Source organism: Pelodiscus sinensis, chromosome 1, assembly GCF_049634645.1.
Source record: "Pelodiscus sinensis isolate JC-2024 chromosome 1, ASM4963464v1, whole genome shotgun sequence".
In the NCBI taxonomy this organism is placed as follows: domain Eukaryota; kingdom Metazoa; phylum Chordata; order Testudines; family Trionychidae; genus Pelodiscus; species Pelodiscus sinensis.
The window spans coordinates 248,904,549-248,924,860 of NC_134711.1; the positions used below are offsets into that span (position 1 = coordinate 248,904,549).

Consider the following 20,312-nt stretch of genomic DNA (forward strand, 5'->3'; position numbering starts at 1 on the left):
GCTGTGGGCCAAAAAGTTTGAGAACCACTGGTCTAAGGTAAAATGTATTAGTGGAAAAATTACAAAATTAGCTGAAAGGCATACAAAATTATAAACTGCTACACTGCTAATTTAATGAAAGGTGAATAAGTAAACACATACTGTACCTGTAGACCCAATATGTAGACCAATGTCTTGTTTGTGATGGGAAATTGGCCTAATATTTGTGTCACTTGCATCCTTGGAATGGAGCAAAAAAATGGTACAAACAGAGCAAATACAGGAGCCAAGCTGCGAAAGAGGGGAGGAAAAGTATATAAAATGTAGATACTAATTAGGAATGATTTCAAAAGGTCTCAGTTAACAAATCAACTTGATATCCATCCTAATGTCTTAAATACAAAAATGTCTATTGCATTATATAGGTTATTTCCACTGATGTTTTGTTGGACTTTTAAAATTGTCATTCCTTTTTTGTTTGTTTGTTTTTTCTTATTCGTCAAACCAGCAACAAGGATATTTTATTTGGCAAAATACACATACTGACTTAAAGATATTGTATACATTTTGAGAACCAATTTTGACCACATTAACATTATTCACATAGCTCCCAAAGTTTAATACAGACAAGATCCTGACATGATATACAGAGTCAAAACAGATAAATGATAAGGGACAGAGTTATCAGCAAACCACGGAACAGTGAATCTTCGGTAGCATGGAAAAGGCAATAGCAAAAGAAACCACACACTATATATAGGGTGGGAGGAGGGGAAAGACACAACATTTTCACTCAGTCCTCTTGCAGGGGGCTTGGGCAGAACATTTATGAAGATCACCAACAGGGAAAGAAAAGCAGGATAACCTTACTCAAGGACAAAGATACCTTTTTTCCCCTTTCAAAATGTGACTGGTAACATGTCATATGGCACAGGAGAAAGAAGAACAGTGCATTCTATATGGTCTATGAACACCATTGCAAAACTGCATTCTTAATGTTCACCAGACATGAGGGTGCTTTGGAATTTTCAAATATGTTACCACATGACTATGTGTCACCAATAGATACCAAAATTCAGAAAGCTTAATTCTTAATTTCACTTGACCAGACTTCTATAGTACTACAGATATCCTGTACTCTCCAAGGCTGCCCTCTTATTCATAACTCAAAGTGCCTAAAGAGTCTGTAAACCCTAAAAGGCAAATCCCTGGCAAATACGCCTGGCTACGCAGCTTTGCTGCTTCATGTTGCCAAGGCTCTGTGGTCAGAAATCAAATAACCTGCTGAAATGCTCACTCTACTTTCATTTCACTGCTTGAGGTAATAACGAAGGAAATATTTTTATGAGTTAAAACGACTATCCACAAACAACACAGAAGATTCAAAATATATGGTTCAAATATAATTTTTGTGCTTGCTCAAAGAATCGTGATTATAAATATTTATTTTGGTTTATGCTTTACCAGCTAAAGGCCTCCCTTTCATCCTCTTTGGAGGTTTGAATTCTTTAATTTGATTGCAGGGGATTAAAGAATAAAGCAATTTTAAACATCTTCAATTTGATGTACATGACAAAAATACAGGTTGGACTTCTATAATCCAGACTTCCCTTGTCTGACAACATCTGCGGTCTGGCATCGCAGTGGGTACTCCCAGACTAGAGTACTCAGGGGGAAAAGCCAGGGGCTGTGCTCTCAACAACTCCTTCTCTGCCCTCTCAGAGCTTCCAGAGCACTGCAAATAGCTCATTTGCAGCATTCAAGGTCAGGGAAGGAGAGGGAGCAGCCAGGGGTAGTACTCTGGGGAAGAGGCAGGATAGCTGTGAAGCCCTTTGGCCAGGAGCAAACCTGAGGTTATTCAGCAATTTCAAAATGCTGTAATTTGGAATAAACATAAAACCAGCAAAATTACATAAGACTAATAGTCCATCTACACTAGTATCCGGTCTTACAACAGTGGTCAAGGTCAGATGCTTCAAAGGGAATGAACAGAACAGGGAAATTACCAAGTGATCCATTCCCTGTCGTTTAGTACCAGCATTTTGGCAGTTAAAGGCTTAGGCGACATCTTCACTTACCATGCTGGAGATCAATCTTCTGGTGTTTGATTTTACATCCCTCATTTCAACCACTTTGCCTAATGCTGAAGTTAGGCTGACCAGCCTATAACTGCTGGGATAACATCTGGAGCCTTTCATTTTTAATGGCACCACATTAACTATCCTCCAGTCATCTGATCCATAGTCAATAGTTCTGTAATTTCATATTTGAGTTCCTTCAAGAACTCTTCCTGATGACTTATTCAATTTATCCCTAAACCTCCTCTACTGACACCTCAATCTGGGACGGTTCCTCAGATTATTCACCTAAAAAGAATGACTCAGGTGTGGAAATATCCCTCAAATACTCTACAATGAAGACTGCAACAGCTTGTCTTGATTCTGTTAGCTAGGATGATCTTTCCTTTTTTGTCCTCTACATTTTTTAATTTAGGGTACAGATTTAATTTGAATCTCTAAAACAGTGTTTTTTTAAAAGTTTCCACACAGCTTGCAGGCTTTTCATTCTTGTGACTATTCCTTTCAGTGTCCATTTAATGACCTTTCTAATTTTTTCTGCAATTCCCCTTTCTGAAATTAAATGCTACTCTAGTGGGCGTCTCTGGAATTTTCCTCCCAACAAGAATGTTAAATTTATTATATTACATTAATTATTACCAAGCAGTTCAGCTACATTCACCTCTTGGACCAGATCCTCTGTTCCACTTAAGATTAAATAAAGCACTGCTTCTCCTCGAGGGTTCCAGGGTTAGGTACTCCAAGAAGCAATTAATGAATAGTGCCTAGAAACTTTATCTCTGAATCCTGTTTTGAAGGAACATGACAATATGGGGATAGATGGGAGACCAGCACAATTGAGGTAATGGATTTCAGGAAGGCAGATTTTGATAAGCTCAGAGAACTTGTAGGTAAGGTCCCATGGGAAGCAAGACTGAAGGGAAAAACAACTGAGGAGAGTTGGAAGTATTTCAAAGGGACGTTGTTAAGGGCCCAAAAGCAAACAATTCCGCTGTGTAGGAAAGATAGAAAATATGGCAAAAGACCAGCTTGGCTTACCAAGGAGATCTTGCATGATCTCAAAATAAAAAAGGAGTCTCATAAAAAATGGAAATTAGGACAAATAACAAAGGATGAATATAGGCAAGCAACACGGGAATGCAGGGGCAAGATTAGAAAGGCAAAGGCACAAAATGAGATCAAATTAGCTACAGGCATAAAGGGAAACAAGAAGACCTTTTATAAATACATTAAAAGCAAGAGGAAGACCAAGGACAGGGTAGGCCCACTGCTTAGTGAGGAGGGAGAAGCAGTAACAGGAAACTTGGAAATGGCGGAGATGCTCAATGACTTCTTTGTTTCGGTCTTCACCGAGAAGTCTGGAGGTGTGCCTAACATAGTGAATACAAGCAGAGAGAGGGTAAGTTTAGAAGATAGGATACACAAAGAACAAGTTAAAAATCACTTAGGAAAGTTAGATGTCAGCAAGTCACCAGGTCCTGATGAAATGCATCCCAGGATACTCAAGGAGCTGATAGAGGAGATATCTGAGCCTTTAGCTATGATCTTTGAAAAATCATGGCAGACAGGGGAGATTCCAGAAGACTGGAAAAGGGCAAATATTGTGCCCATCTATAAAAAGGGGAATAAGAACAACCCAGGAAACTATAGACCGGTCAGTTTAACGTCTGTCCCAGGGAAGATAATGGAGCAGGTAATTAAGGAAATCATATGCAAACACTTGGAAGGTAATAAAGTGATAGGGAATAGCCAGCATGGGTTTGTGAAGAACAAGTCATGCCAAACTAATCTGATAGCTTTCTTTGATAAGATAACGAGCCTTGTGGATAAGGGAGAAGCGGTGGATGTCATATACCTAGACTTTAGTAAGGCATTTGATACGGTCTCGCATGATATTCTTATTGATAAACTAGGCAAATATAACTTAGATAGGGCCACGATAAGGTGGGTGCATAATTGGCTGGATAACCGTAGTCAGAGAGTGGTTGTTAACGGTTCTAAATCCTGCTGGAAAGGGATAACAAGTGGAGTTCCTCAAGGGTCTGTTTTGGGACCCATACTGTTCAATATCTTCATCAATGATGTAGATATTGGGATAGAGAGTACGCTTATTAAGTTTGCAGATGATACCAAACTGGGTGGGGTTGCGACTTCTTTGGAGGATAGGGACATAATTCAGAATGACCTTAGCAAGTTAGAGAAATGGTCGGAGGTAAACAGGATGAGGTTTAATAGAGAGAAATGCAAAGTGCTCCACTTAGGAAGGAACAATCAGTTCCATACATACAAGATGGGAAGCGACTGTCTAGGAAGGAGCATGGCAGAAAGGGATCTAGGGGTCATAGTGGACCACAAGTTGAATATGAGTCAACAGTGTGATGCTGTTGCAAAAAAAGCAAATATGATTCTAGGTTGTATTAACAGGTGTGTTGTAAGCAAAACTCGTGAAGTCATTCTGCCGCTCTACTCTGCACTAGTTAGGCCTCAGCTGGAGTACTGTGTCCAGTTCTGGGCGCCACATTTCAAGAAAGATGTGGAGAAATTGGAAAGGGTACAGAGAAGAGCGACAAGAATGATTAAAGGTTTAGAGAACATGACCTATGAAGCCAGGCTTCATGAACTGGGCTTGTTTAGTTTGGAAAAAAGAAGATTAAGGGGGGACATGATAGCGGCTTTCAAATATCTAAAAGGGTGTCACAAGGAGGAAGGAGAAAATTTGTTCCTCTTGGTTTCTGAGGACAGGACAAGGAGTAATGGGCTTAAAGTGCAGCAGGGGAGGTTTAGATTGGACATTAGGAAAAAATTCCTAACTGTCAGGGTGGTCAAATATTGGAATAAATTGCCAAGGGAGGTGGTGGAATCTCCCTCTCTGGAGATATTTAAGAACAGGTTAGATAGACATCTGTCAGGGATGGTGTAGACGGAGCTTGATCCTGCCTTGAGGGAAGGGGGCTGGACTCGATGACCTCTCGAGGTCCCTTCCAGTCCTATGATTCTATGATTCTATGAAATACATTATTATTGAGTTTTCTAATTGTAGCGTCTCTCCAATCTAGGAATGCCAATATGTAGTCGAGTACACGATTAACTGATAAACCTAAGTTTATTAATTAATCTTAACCACTACACACCCCTCCCCCTGCTGCCTCTGTATCAGAGGTAGCAAGGGGGGAGCAGGAGCTGGTGGCATAGGAAGCCGTTTTTTAAGCTGGCGCCCCACCAGCACCGAAGCAGCAGAGCTGCCTCCCCTCCCCAGTGCTGTTGCCTCTGATAGAGAGGCAGCAGCATGGAGGATGGGAAGGGAAGGCAGGAGCCAGTACACATGGGAAGCCAGCTCCCTGCACATATCAGCTGTATTAAAGGCAGCAGTGCAAGGTGGCAAGGGACTCCCCGGGAGTGGGGCCAGAAGCACACTGGCTGCTTGCCCAACCCCTAGGGACTATCGAATAGTCATAATATATTATGTGGTTACACAACTATTCCATTAATCGCTATCTAACATTCCTACTTCAATCTCCCCCACAATTTCACAATCACCATCCTGGTCAGGTGGTTGGTAATCTATTTATACTGCTATACTTTTTATTAGTCAAGCATTGAAATTTATCCATAGAGATTCTATGGTACAGTTCAATTCTTTCAAGAATGTTATTATATTTGACTCTGTTTTCTTTCACATATAATGCGACTCCCCCATGAGCACAATCTACTTTGTCATTTCTATACATTTGGTACCCCAATGATTGTCATCATTCCACCAAGCTTCTGTGATGCCTATTTTATCAATTTCCTCATTTAATACCAGGCATTCATGTTCAGCATTCTTAGTATTTGTAGCATTTGTAAACAAGCATTTATAAAATGGGTCACTTTTTGATCAATGGCCTTCGTATGATGTAACTAAATGGGATTCTTTATTCACTTTAATGTTTTTCTTCAGTTCCTATATGTATTTTATCAACTTCTATCTTTTCCTTTTTACTGGATTATAGAGAATCCCCTTTAATAGATCCTGCCTCCCCTCGGTATAGAAATCTCTATCAAGCCCAGTGTGCCTCTTTACCAGTTAGCTTTTCTAAAAAAATGAATATGTTTCAATTTGCCAACTCTGTATTTAAACTTTACATCCATAATCACTACAAGATAACAGAGTAAATATGCAAAAATCCATCATAAAATTGCATGCAAAAGTAGCATTAGCAAAACAGCAATCATGTATGTCTTCTAAAAAATGTTCTCTGACCCATGAGAACTAACTGCATTTTGAGCAAATAACTTTACAATTCGCCAAAACTGTAGTATACTTCCAGGTTTTATTCCTTCTGTACTAGATGATGACTCAGAACACACACACACTCATATTTTACAACTGAGTGAACTTAAGAAGGGAAATTACAGAAAGGACTTTCCCAAGATCACAAGTGCATTTTAACATAGATGATAAAACATTAAAAGTTTCCTTAAATGTCAATATCTGCTGTAGATTACAAGAAAGAAACAGAAAATGCCATCTCAGGTCAGGCAGTGACACATCTAATCCAGTATCCTGTGTCTAGCCATGGACAGATTTCAGGTAACTGAAAGGATGATGCAAGGAATCTGAAAGCTGACAATCAAATATTGATGTCAGCAATCAGTTAGCATTTGGTTTATGCCCTAAAAGATTTGGGGTAATGTCCCATAAAAAATCATAAGAGGAAGTTACTCATCTTGGGCAGAAACGACGGTTCTTCAAGGTGTGTCCCCCCGTCGGTGCTCCACTGTAGGTGTTAGGCTCGTCCTGGTGCTGCAGTTCGGAGATTCATCAGCCGTGGTTTAGCCGGACCATGCATGCTCAGTGGCAGCACGTGCCTTTCGCGCCATTTCTAAGGCTGCGCATGGTCCGGCTCCCGCCAGTTCCTCGGGTCACTCTGAAAAACATAAGAGAAGACTCCGAAGCGAGGAGGAGGGTGGGTTGTGGAGCACCCATGGGGACACACACCTCGAAGAACTGTTGTTACTGCACAAGGTGAGTAACTTCCTCTTCTTCTTTGGGTAGTGCCCCGGGGGGTGCTCCACTGTAGGTTAGTACCGAGCCATCATCTAGCCTACGGAGGAGGGAACGGAGTCAGGACCTCTGCACTGTGGAGAGCACTGCCGATGCTAGCGCTGAGTCCCGAACAATGGCGTCAACTGCATAATGTTTTGCAAATGTCATGTCCGAAGACCAAGTCAGCGCTCTTTGAATATCTTGTAGTGAAGCACCTTGGAGGAAGGCTGTGGTTGCAGCTGTCACTCTGGTGGAATGTGCATGTATCGAGGTAGGTACTGGCTTATGGTATATCAAATAACAGTGCACAATGCATTTCACAATTAATTTGGAAATACTCTGTGAGGATAAAGGACGGCCTTTGGATCGCTCGTCCGTGCATAGTAAAAGGCGTTGTGATTGTCAGAAGGGTTGTGTTCTCTCTAGGTAAAAGGCCAGGGCTCTCCGAACATCTAACGTATGTAGTCGAGCTTCATGAGGTGAGGCATGTGGTTTGGGATAAAAGGTAGGAAGTATTATCAGTTCGTTGATATGAAATTCCGAGTTCACTTTCAGTAGGAAATTAGGGTGTGGTCTTAGCATCACTCCTTGATTAATAAACAGAGTGTAAGGCGGGTCAGCCAAGAGAGCCACGAGTTCGCCCATCCTTCACTCTGAGGTGATGGCTAGAAGGAAGACGACTTTCATGATAAGTATGAAGTTACAGGTCGCTATTGGCTCAAATGGTGGATATGTGAGACTGTCCAAGACTAATTGTAAGTCCCAGAGAACTTTCGCTGGAGGACTTCGTGAGTCCTTTTAAAAATCTTTTGGTCATGGGGTGAGCAAATACTGAGTATCCTTCTATCGGTTGCCTGAAGGCGGAGATCACCGAGAGGTGGACTCTTATGGATGGTATAGCCAGACCGGAGCATTGGAGGTGCAACACATAGTCCAAAATACGATGGACAGGAACTGTCGTAACATCAAAGCTATTGTCATTGCACCAAGAATGGAATTGCCACCACTTATAAAGGTAAGTTTTTCACGTGGAGTTGCACCTACTGTGCATTAAGACATGCTTTACGTCTTGAGAGCAGATGATCTCTGTCTGGTAGAACCAGCTAGGAGCCAATTGTGAGATGTAATCAGGTCGATTTGTGGATGTATTATGGTTTGCCCACATTGTGTCAGGAGGTCTGGTCTCTCCGGTAAGCAATATGGTGGTCGTAGGGACATTTAGTAGAAGCAGAAGCCATGTTTGTCCGGGCCAGTACGGAGCTATGAGTATGACCGTGGCCCCGTTCGTGACTATTTTCTCCAATACTCTTGGAAGAAGCGGAATTGGGGGAAAAGTGTAGAGTAGGTATCAGCCCCAATCCAGTAGGAAAGTGTCCCCCAGGGAGTTCGGTCCGAGTCCTGCTCTGGAGCAGTACTTCGGGCATTTCGTATTAATGTGTGTAGTGAATAAGTCTATGTGGGGATGACCCCCCGGCGGAACAGAAAGTGTGCTACGTGTCGACTGAGTTCCCACTCATGTTGGGGAAAAAATTGTCTGCTGAGATGTCGGCAATAGTGTTGTCCTTGCCCGGTAAGTACGTTCCAGTGATGCTGACTCCATGGCGAAAGCACCAGTTCCAAAACTGCATAGCTTCTGCACAAAGGGGCTTCAATCTGGCTCCGCCTTGGCAATTGATATAATATACTATGGTGGCGTTGTCAGTAAGAACCTGGACTGTATGACCTCGAATCTTGGGCAAGAATGCTTTGCAGGCATTGAATACTGCCCTTGACTCTAGCAGGTTGATATGCTGGAGTGCTTCTGCCACGGTCCATTGGCCTTGTACATGTTTGCCTGTGCAGTGTGCTCCCCATCCCATTAGAGATGCATCTGTAGTAATTTGGATGTCCGGTTGCAGATGATGGAAGGGGAGACCTGTAAGCATGTTGGTGTTGGACGTCCACCATTTCAGGGAGTATCTCACCATAGTAGGCACCGTGACTAGTCTGTGGACATCTTGGTTGCCAGAGTGATAGATTGAAGCTATCCAGTACTGCAGGCATCTGAGACGAAGCCTCGCATGCTGTACCACATAGGTGGTTGCTGACATATGCCCCATGAGCCATAATCAGGTAAGTATGATGACTGTTGGGCTGATAGAGATGGTGTGGATGAGATCCTGTATCTTGTTGAATCTGGCCATGGGAAGATAAGCCCTGGCTGTTGTAGTGTCCAACCGTGTCCCAATGAACATGAGGGACATTTGCGGATGAGCGAGGATTTCTGAATGTTGATTATGAGGCCTAGAGCTGCAAATAAGTCTTTTGTAATGTGAGTGACTTGTAGTGCCTATTGGTATATAGGTGCTTTGATTAGACAATCATCCAGATAAGGAAATATCATGATGCCTTGGCAATGGAAATAGGCTGAAACTACTGACAGAGCTCTGGAGAAAACTCTGGGGGCGGATAAAAGGCCAAACGGGAGGACTTTGTATTGAAAATTATACTTGTCTATGGCAAACCTGAGCAAACATCTGTGTGCAGCGTGTATTAGGACGTGAAAATACGCGTATTGTAAATCTAGGGACGTAAACCAATCTCCCACATTCAGGGCTGGGATAATAGAAGCTAGCGTCACCATCTTGAATCTGTGTTTTATGAGACACCAATTGAGGCATCAGAGATCCAGAATGGGTCTCCATTCTCCTGATTTCTTCTCGGTGAGGAAATAGCGGGAGTAAAACCAGGGTCGGCCCAAGCCATTCATGTGCCCCGGGAGCGCGGCGCTGCCACTGGGAGTGCGACGCATGCGTACCTCCGTCCCCGGGCGTGCGGCATTCCCTGCCCCCAGCGCATGCACAACCCCACCCCAGATGTGCGGAGCATGCATGACCCTGCCCCGGGTGCCCAGCGCATTCGTGGCGCTGCCCCGGGCACTTGGAGCATGCGCAGTGCCGCCCTGCCCGACCTGGCAGCCCCTCGCGGTGCCGCCTACAATGGGGCGCCCCGGGCAGTAGCCCGGTTGGCCTGTACCCTTGGGCCAGCTCTGAGTAAAACCCTCTGTTGTGAAATTGTTCTGGCACTCTCTCTACTGCCCCAATGTTGAGAAGACGTAGAGCCTCCTGCATCATGAGAGTCCTGTGAGATGGGTCCCTGAAAAGGGATGGGGGCGGGGGAAAGGTGGGTGGCAGAGAGAGAAGGGGTACAGTGTAGCCAGATGCTATCAGCTCCCAGACCCAACAGTGGTGGTGATGGCAACTACCTTTGTTGAAAGGGTCGTAAGCGATGGTGAAATAGCTCCCGGGTTTTTGATTGAGGTATTAGGGGGATGGTCTGTAGTCCCTCGACTAGGCCATCAAACTGGCTGCTTATTATTGTGCTGATTATGCACTCTGTTCGATTGTGGATGTCATCTCTGCTGTCGTGGTTTCCCTCTTTGTTGGGGTTCATATTGTCTGAATCTAGGATTGGCATATGAAGTTGGTCGCTGCCTATAATATGGCGTATATTGTTTTTGGAGCTATGGTGGCGTATACATGCCACGAGACTTAAGTGTTGTCCTGGAGTCCTTTCAAGAGTGGAGTACTTGGTCAGTGTTAGCCGCAAACAGACTCTGCCTGTCGAATGGCAGGTCCTCTACTTTCGTCTGTAGATCTTTAGGTACAGCAACCATCTGAAGCAAAGAAGAGCGCCACATTGCTACTGATATTGCAGTGGTACGGGCCACTATATCCGCAATGTCTAAGGAGATTTGCAATGCTGTTCTCGAGGCCGTATAACCGTCTTGTATCACTGATTTCAAAAGCTGATGCTTGTCCTCCAGCAAATGTTCCAGAAGCATCACCAGCTTTGTATAATTATCAAAGTTGTGATTGGAAAGGAGTGCCGAGTAATTTGCCATTCGTAATGCGAGCATGGCAGAGGAGTAAACTTTTCTTCCGAAAAGATCTAAGCATTTGGCATCTTTGTCTGAGGAGGTGTTTTTATATTGAGGGGTCTTGGATCACTGTTGAGTGGCATTGACTACCAAGGAATTCGGTCAAGGGTGTGTATATAGAAATTCCATCCCTTTGGAGGACAAGAAATATTTTTTGTCAGCCCTCTTGTGTGTCGCTTGGGAGGAAGCTGGAGTCTGCCAAATGTCATTTGCTATTTCCAGTATCTCTTAGTCCAAGGATAAAGCCATCTTGCTTTTCTATGACGGTTGAAGGTTTTTAAGAAGTCGATGCTGTTTTTGTTGAACCTCCCTGAGTTGTACTCCCTGAGATTCTGCTACCCTTTTAAAGAGGTCATGGAATTATTTAGTATCATCTACCAAAGAAGAATCTCCGGGAAAACTGTGTCATCAGGAGAAGAGGAAGACTGGTCCGTTGGGGACCGTGTGTGGGGTTGAGCATGTTCTGAAAGGGATTCCTGCTGTTCTGGTTGTTGCACTGGTGGAGGTGCATCTCCTGAGGGAGTTGGTGACCTTGTAGATGTGATGGTACCCTGGTGGTAATGTGTGAATGTCTTCGATGGTAGTGTGGAGAAGACAAGCGGGAGTGGCTATAAGAGCAACGACGCAAATAGTAGTCACTGTGACGATGGTATCTGTCATTGCCATGGTGAGAAGAGGAATAATATGGTGAGTTTCTCCTATGCGATGTACGGTGATGCCTAGTGTAGGAGGATCTCGTAGGTGACCTAGAAGAACGAGATCTTCTTCTAGAGTATGCTGGAGAGTGTGAACATCTATGGTAGCACTGCGGCGATAGTCAATATTGTGGTGAGCGCCTCTGGTAAGGACTGGGGTGGTCTTCATGTTGCACAGGCACCGAGCGTACTGAAGTTGGTGAAGAAGGCTGAGGAGAAAATACCGCTGGTTCTGGGCTCAGGGAAGGTGTGATTATCCTCCTGGATTTATGGGTAGCCTTGCATCTTTGAGGAGAAAAACAGTCTTGTCCTTGAGATACGTGCTGTGTTGATGTCAGAGCCGTATGTGATATAGGTACTGGTTGTTCTCTTGAGCTCAGTGCTGGTGCCGTGTGCCGATCAGTGCGGTGCATGTGTGGAAAGAGGGGCCGCTGGAGCCAGTGCCGCTGTGGCCGGAGCTGCTGGAGTCAGCACCGTGTGAGTGGGTGCCACGTGACTTGGCACTGTGTGCGTTGGTGCCGCATGCCTCAGCGCCGTTGAGCTGACCATAGAGCCCAAAGATGCGGATGGACTCAAGGGTGGTGCCAGAGACAGTGATCTTGGTGCCGGAAGCGGTGCCGGCATGTGCACCTTCAGTGCCAATTTTGCTGGTGCCGCTGGCCTTTATTTACTCAGCGCAGGTGCTGAATCAGCTCTTGGGGTCATTGGAGTTGCCTGTGCTGCCTCCCTACGTGAGGCTGGGCTTGGCTCCGATACAGTACGGATTATTTTATGTCTGCAAGCCTGGCTACTGGAAGATGAGCCGGATGTGGCCGCCTTATCACCCGTGCTAATCCTGTGGGTTGCTGGTGGACTTCCTGCGGCCATAGGAGTTCTAGTTGTTCGTTGTCAGCAGGTTGTAATGCCTTGCTGAAAAACAACATTTTTAGGCACATTTCGCAGTCTTGTCTCGCACGCGCCGTCAGTTTTGAGCAGTGTGGGCATTTCTGAGGGATGTGACCCTCACTCAAACACTTGATACAACTAGCATGGCCAACAGACTCTGGCATCGTGTCTCAGCATGTAGAGCATTTTTTAAAACCAGAAGAACCCGGCATTTCTTCGAAGTCTGGTCAAGTAGAAATTTAACTGCAACTGCTATAACTATGTAGAGGAATAACTAGAGGAATACATAGGCAAAAAAATTTTTTTAAATGAATTATCAAGTTAAGCTATATCTAAAACAAGTAACTATGACTAAAAACTAAGTATAAACTAACTATTTCCAAAATTTTCCAGTCAGGACAAGGAGAAGCAGTTCACTCCGCCTGTGATCGTGAACAGTTAGGAGGAACTGGAAGGAGCCGGACCACGCGCAGCCTCAGAAACAGTGCGAAAAGCACATAACGACGATATGCGTGCGTGGTCCGGCTAAACGACAGCTGATGAATCTCCGACCTGCGGCGCCGGGACAAGCCCGGCACCTATAGTGGAGCACGCATGGGGACACTACCCAAAAGAAGAACTGATGTAAGTGCAAATGAGATGATCAGTTTTAAATTTGGTTCTTGCCAATTTCATGTACCATACTCATGTTTTTTAATACTAGAGTTTCTGATTTACTTTCTTTACACCATAACTATATTACGTACTTTTATCCTGCCCAGTCTTAATCATTAGTCTGTAACAATAATTTTATGTCAGGTTAATTCTACTGAAATCAGTGGAGTTACCTTAACTTAATCTAGTGCAACAGAGTGTAGAAGAAATCCTCCAGTGTTTGACTGTTCAATTCTTTATAACAAACACAATAGCTAATTCCAATTCATTAGAAGATCTACAGGAAACTCAGGGCTTTTATTAAACTTTAGCCTCAACAGCACATATTTATTAGCACAAGTATATTTCAGAAAATACAATAGCAGACTAGTCATTCTATTTCTTCTTATAGTTGCCATCAGTTTAGCAACCGATTATTGCATTATCTGTTTAAGTGATAAGCAAAAGCTTATCGTTTAATGATATAGTAAAGATATATAAGATAATGGAGAAGAAATTAAGGAAATCGCCTGTAAACACTTGGAAAGTGGCAAGGTGATAGGGAACAGCCAGCATGGATTTGTAAAGAACAAATCATGTTAAACCAATCTGAGAGCTTTCTTTAATAGGATAACGAGACTTGTGGATAAGGGAGAAGTGGTGGATGTGGTATACCTAGACTTTAGTAAGGCGTTTGATACGTCTCACATGACATTCTTATTAATAAACTAGGTAAATACAACTTAGATGGGGCTACTATAAGATGGGTGAATAACTAGCTGGATAACTGTTCTCAGAGAGTAGTTATTAATGGTTCACAATCCTGCTGGAAAGGCATAACAAGTGGGGTTCCTCAGGGATCTCTTTTGGGACTGGCTCTGTTCAATATCTTCATCAACGATTTAGATATTGGTATAGAAAGTACGCTTATTAAGTTTGCAGATGATACCAAGCTGGGAGGGGCTGCGACTAATCTGCAGGATAGGGTCATAATTCAAAATGACCTGGACAAATTGGAGAAATGGTCTGAGGTAAATAGGATGAAGTTTAATAAAGACAAATGCAAAGTGCTCCACTTAGGAAGGAACAATCAGTTTTATACATACAGAATGGGAAGCAACTGTCTGGGAAGGAGTACGGCAGAAAGGGATCTAGGGGTTATAGTGGACCACAAGTTGAATATGAGTCAGCAGTGTGATGCCGCTGCAAAGAAAGCAAACATGATTCTGGGATGCATTAAGAGGTGTGCTGTGAGCAAGACATGAGAAGTCATTCTTCCGCTCTACTCTGCACTGGTTAGGCCTCATTTGGAGTATTGTGTTCAGTTCTGGGCACCGCATTTCAAGAAAGACGTGGAAAAATTGGAGAGGGTTCAGAGAAGAGCAATGAGAATGATTAAAGGTCTAGAGAATATGACCTTTGAGGGAAGGCTGAAGGAATTGGGTTTGTTTAGTTTAGAAAAGAGAAGATTGAGGGGGGATATGATAGCAGTTTTCAGGTATCTAAAAGGGTGTCATAAGCAGGAGGAAGAAAACTTGTTCATCTTGGCCTCTGGGGATAGAACAAGAAGCAATGGGCTTAACTGCAGCAAGGGAGGTTTAGGTTGGACATTAGGAAAAAGTTCCTAACTGTCAGGGTAGTCAAACAGTGGAATAAATTGCCCAGGGAGGTTGTGGAATCTCCATCTGTGGAGATATTTAAGAGTAGGTTAGATAAATGTCTATCAGGGATGGTCTAGGCAGTATTTGGTCCTGCCATGAGGGCAGGGGACTGGACTCAATGACCTCTCAAGGTCCCTTCCAGTCCTAGTATTCTATGATTCTATGATAGACAACACATATATCCCACCCCACTTTCCCAGTAAATTTTTTATCATACTGGCCAGCAGCCCGGCTCCATCCTGGCTTGAGTCAGGTCTGGGACCTACCCCCGCTGTGGCTCTGCATTTAAAGTGTATTAGGAGCCATGTGGGCAGGCAATCCGACTCAGTTCTGGATCACTCCAGGTCCAGGAGCTCAGATCCTCCTCCCTTGGACTGGGGCTGTTGCCACCCCATACTGTTGCCTCTGTATCAGAGGCAGCAGCACAGGGTGTCAAGCAGCTGCTCCATGAAGGGAGCTGTTTTTTAAACTTTCTCCCCTTCCTCAGCAGCTTCACTCCTCAGAAAAAATGGAACTGTTACCAGAAGAGTGAAGCTCATCTAATACATGAGAAGGGACTCACTAAGGGGCTGGCCTCAAACTATATAATTCTTCTTCAAAGGAGTGGCCCTTATCTTTAGAGGAAGGATGACCTTACAGTTATGGCACTGAGATCCACGTTCTATTCCTGTCTCTGCCATAAACTCCCTGTGTGGCTTTGGGCAAGCCACTTCATAGCTCTGTACCACACTTCGCTCTCTGCTTAAGGGTGAGAATGATACTTCCCTACCTCACAGAGGCACTGTAAATTTGCTAATGCCTGTGAGATGGTCAAATATTAAAATGATGAGGCCTTTGTAAGTTTGCAGATAGCTAGAAGTATCACAACCACTCCAAATACAGTGTATTTCTTGGCTCTTGCCTTCCCTAAAAACATATAAGCATTTAAAATTACATATATGCATCTCTCTTATGCACCAGAACCCCCAGACAAACAAGCAACCTACCTTGATGATTCAGGGAATTCTTAGGAATTCTGTTTGAGCTCTCTGTATGTCTCTCATCAAACTACAAGCTGGGAGATGGGCTGCCTTCTCCATTGTGTCTCTAACTCCATGTTGGACAGAAATTCCAAGGGGGTAGTATTCACAACACAACAGGCCATTACAATGAGACCATCCTCTGACCTATGGTAAGGAATCTGAGTCAGAGAGCATGTGTAGGATTTATTTTTGTATAGATCTATGCTTTTCTCATGCCATTAAAGAGCAATAGTCGTTTGTGTTACGTGTTATAACCATCACATGCCCCTTTAAAGACTTACCCTGTGAATCCAGAACATCCACACAGCTGGAGTTCCGGAGGGCATGGGGAAGTGGGGGAGGTGACTGAGCTTAGGGAGAGCCTCATGGATCAGCACTAGCAAGGGGAGCTAGGCAGTTGCAATTCAAGGTCTGTTTTCAGGAGGATCTGCATCCCGAGTGTGTGCCTAGAGTCCCCACCACAGGGGGAGTGCTTGGACCTGGTTCAGATTCCAGAGACTTAAAGCACATTGGATCCTACAGTTGAATTCCCTCACATCAGCCTTGTGAGGGGCCACAAAATGGTGATGAAAACCCATTTGAAAGATATCCACCTTGTTTCAATGTCCTAACTCCGGAACTAGCAGTCAGATACTGCAGTGACAGGAGCGGCATAACAAAAATCAAGTAGCGAAGAACTCCAATCATGCTCTCCACCTTTACAATTACTATACTGCCACATCACTCAAGTTGGGGACACTAGATAAGTGTTCCATGAGGCCCAAGAGAGTGCATTCTAGTTATCCAATTTATCGATGATAAGGATGACAGTTAATAATCTAATTCAGTGAGGGGCAACCTAGACTAGTGCGTGCTGATGAGTGGCACCTCTTAAGCTCAGTGGGCAGCAAGATTGTCATAACCAAGACAGTCTCCCACAATAGGGTAGTTTTGTTAACTGCTGCTTGCGTATCTAGAATTTTCAGAGTGTGCCAATTAAACCATAGCAGTGCTTTGAATGGATGCAGAGAGTGTGCACAGCTCTCACAATGTTGTGTGCAATCAGCATGCACCTCATGTGCCCTTGCTTTTCGTGTCACTTTGTAAAACTGATAGGAAAAAAATTATGCAGACAAATGCCAACAGAATCTGGCAGCCCTGTGCATGGGCAACAGCAAACAAAATGTCTCGAGGGCCACACATAACCCCAACATGTAACATGTGGCCTGGGTTGCCCACCACTGATTTAATTATTTTGACATTATTATTTATTAATTGTTTATTGTCACACATAAGCCTCCCAGTCGTGCACCACGACCCACTGCGTTAACGTGCTGTAAAACACAAGACAAACAGCCCTTGCTGAAATACAAGTGTAACCCCCAAGGAGATTACCTAGATTCCTGGGGCTCTGTCTGCTGGCAGCTCAGGGAGAGGCACACTGTCCCTGGTAGGGATGGGGCGCCAAGTCAAACTCAGAGTCTGCCTGACAGCAAATAGGGAGTGAGATGCCCCTCCCAGGGAGTTCAGGAAAGGTGAGAGGCGATTGTTTTTTATGAGTCAGTCTGGAGCCGGCAAGGGCAGGACTGGCTGTGTGGGAAGCAGGTAAGCCCCAGGCCTGCATGCAGGGTCCGCCCTGAGAACTGGCCTCTATAGACCTGAAAGCAAAATCCCTCAGATGGGTTTTCCTTCTCCACTGATGATTCCCAGTTTGTAGAGTTTGCTGGGAAACTTCCCCAGCCAGGCTAAGTTAGCCTTCCAGCTCCCTAGGTGAGACCAGTCACCACATGGTCAGCTCTGCTCTGTCTGCTAGTTCAGAGCTGCTGCCTGCTGTGTGTGTGGCTGGATGCTGGGCTAGAAGACTACAGTTTGGATTTTAGTACAGTTGTGTAATCTGTACCTTGAGCCTTGCACCCCTTTGTGGTGAGGGGAAATCCTGGGACTGAAGCAACCTGATTCCTGCCTGAATAGGATCCCTGCTAGCAGAGATCAGCCCTCTGCAGTGACTGAAGAGTCCAGAGTCATCTCTGAGCTGGAGGATCATTCATGGAGTTTGTGAGTGCACCATCTTTTAGTTAGTCAATCAAGGAATTTGTTTTGGGGACCCTCTACTCCAGTGGTCCCCAACCTTTTGGGGTTGCCGGGCGCCAGGGGGCGTGGCCGTTCGCCCGCCAGGCGCCGGGGGGGAGGTGGGGCCCCCCCATAGCCGGGGGCGGGGCCTCCCCATAGCCGCATTCCGGGGGCCGGCGCTCTCCTGTCAAGCACCGCGCGCCCGGGGCCGGCGCTGGCGCTCTCTCCCCCCCCTCCCCCAAGCGCCGCGCGCCAGGGGCCGGCGCTGGCGCTCTTTACCGCCTCCTTCCCCCAAGCGCTGCGCGCCCAGGCCGGCGCTCTTTGCCCCCTCCCTCCCCCAAGCGCCGCGCGCCCGGAGCCGGCGCTAGCGCTTCCTCCCCCCCCAAGCGCCGCGCGCCCGGGGCCGGCGCTGGCGCTCTCTCCCCCCCATGCGCCGCGGGGGGTGAATACGCAGCGCCCCAGGGGCCAGCGCTCACCGTGCGCCACGCGCCCGGGGCGGCTCCAGCACCGCGCATGCGCCACGTGCCCGGGGCCAGGCCAGCCCTGAGCACTTGGCGGGCGCAGAGAAATGCCCCCGCGGGCGCCATGGCGCCCGCGGGCACCGTGTTGGGGACCACGGCTCTACTCCCTGAACTGTGTCCCCAAGCCAGGGAGTAAGGGTTTGGGGTTTCTATAACATGCTGAATATTAAACCTGTGGAGGGATTTACCACCTTCTTCCGCGTGTGAGTCCTTTGGGCAGTACTGAACCCACTAAGCCACATTGCTAAACCACTGCAGAGAGGAATTTTGTTGTCATAGGTCATCAAGGTCCTCAACAAAGTACGTGTACCAACGGGACACTTACAATTGCTACATCAAGTCACGTGACTGAGGAAAGTCACGGGTATTAGCAGCATGGGCACCGGTGACCCTAAAAATAGTTTTACCCTATTATAATTGTTTCCTGTTTAATATAATTATTGTATTGAATAGATTGTATGTGTTTGTGTTATTTTTTGAAGTCTTCAACTATCTGGCAAGTAAGTGGGGATTACCCTGTGGTTAGAATTTTCCTCCCAAGCTGCCCTGGTGACCCTGCCAGGAAGGAGTGAGGGGGATGGAGGCACCGCCACATAAATTCATAGAAAAAAATAAAGAAGATACACCCTGCTGAGTGGGTGGCGGGATCCAGAAGAACCCAGACCTGTCCACCAAAACCTGTAGGCAGATTGGCATTAAAGAAGGTAATCGGGTAGAAAGGGGGTGCTACACAAGAAATTTCTTATGGTACACTATGTAATTTTACTGCTGGGAACAGAATAGACTGGCACTACTGTTTTATCCAATCACACGTGATTTGTGTAATTTCCATTCAAACATTAGCCCTCCAGCTAATTAGTTTCTCTCACAATTTCTCATAGAAATGGATTCTATTCTGTAGTAAAGCATGTAATGATGCAGCTTAACTCCTCCTTCTCCCTCTGCCCACTCAGGAAAAAAAAAAAAGATACATCATCCTAAAGCCCTTCTGATCTGGTGCTGGAACAGAAATACACCACAAGTGCCTGAACTAATGAGGTGCTGGAAGTTCTAAACAATTATAGTAAAACCTGTGTTATCCAGCACGCTCAGGGATTAGGGCATTCTGGTTACCTAAAAATTCTGATTATCTGAGGGTCCCATCAACCTAGGAAAAACCAATGGACAATAATAGTAAAACTCAAGTTTTCAATATTGGTAGTTTTGTAGTGTGAGACAGTTGGTCTCACATTTCTATTCTGAGTTAAAAGATTATTAGTACTTCTTAAATAAAAATTTGTTAAGCCAGTCATGGTAAACCAAGCCAGGCCTGTGCGCCTGAAGATGTGACAGTATTGTGGCTAGGGGCAATGCCAGTTAACAAAGTTTTCTGGTTAACAGAGTGCTGGATAACAAAGATTTCACTGTACACAGCTGCATGGATTTGTGGAGGCTCAGCATCTAAAAGGATTGGATCCCTTAGTAATATACTTCCTAATCATGCTACCCACTCAGGTTTTAAAACCAGGTCACTAAACCAGGCCACTAAACACAGCCCACTATGCAGCACTGATCTGTAGGAGTTTCTGGGGGAAACCCCAAGTAATTTTACATCACAGTCATAAAAGCAAGTGACTGAATTTTTCATAGGTTAGTGATCTCAACAATCTTGTTAGCAAATAGAAGATTTAATTATTTGAAAAAAAATGTTTACTCAGAAACAAAGTTGTATCAGATGACAAAAGCTCACCATAAAATTTTCAAATATCAATTTTTAATGTTTTTAAAAGTTGATTATTTGTGGCACATGGATATCTTTATACTTGTACTTTTATTTATTATTTGTATTGCCCTAGTAATCC

General features: G+C 44.8%; 1 protein-coding gene across 1 annotated transcript in view; it reads right to left on the minus strand.

Moving 5' to 3' along the window:
* Window positions 1–20,312, minus strand: part of UBAC2 (UBA domain containing 2) — a 168,331-nt gene that overhangs the window by 64,737 nt on the left and 83,282 nt on the right. Inside the window, exon 5 of the mRNA XM_075918761.1 lies at window positions 147–270. Coding sequence (XP_075774876.1) covers window positions 147–270 — 124 coding nt within the window. The remainder of the gene's footprint in view (window positions 1–146; window positions 271–20,312) is intronic.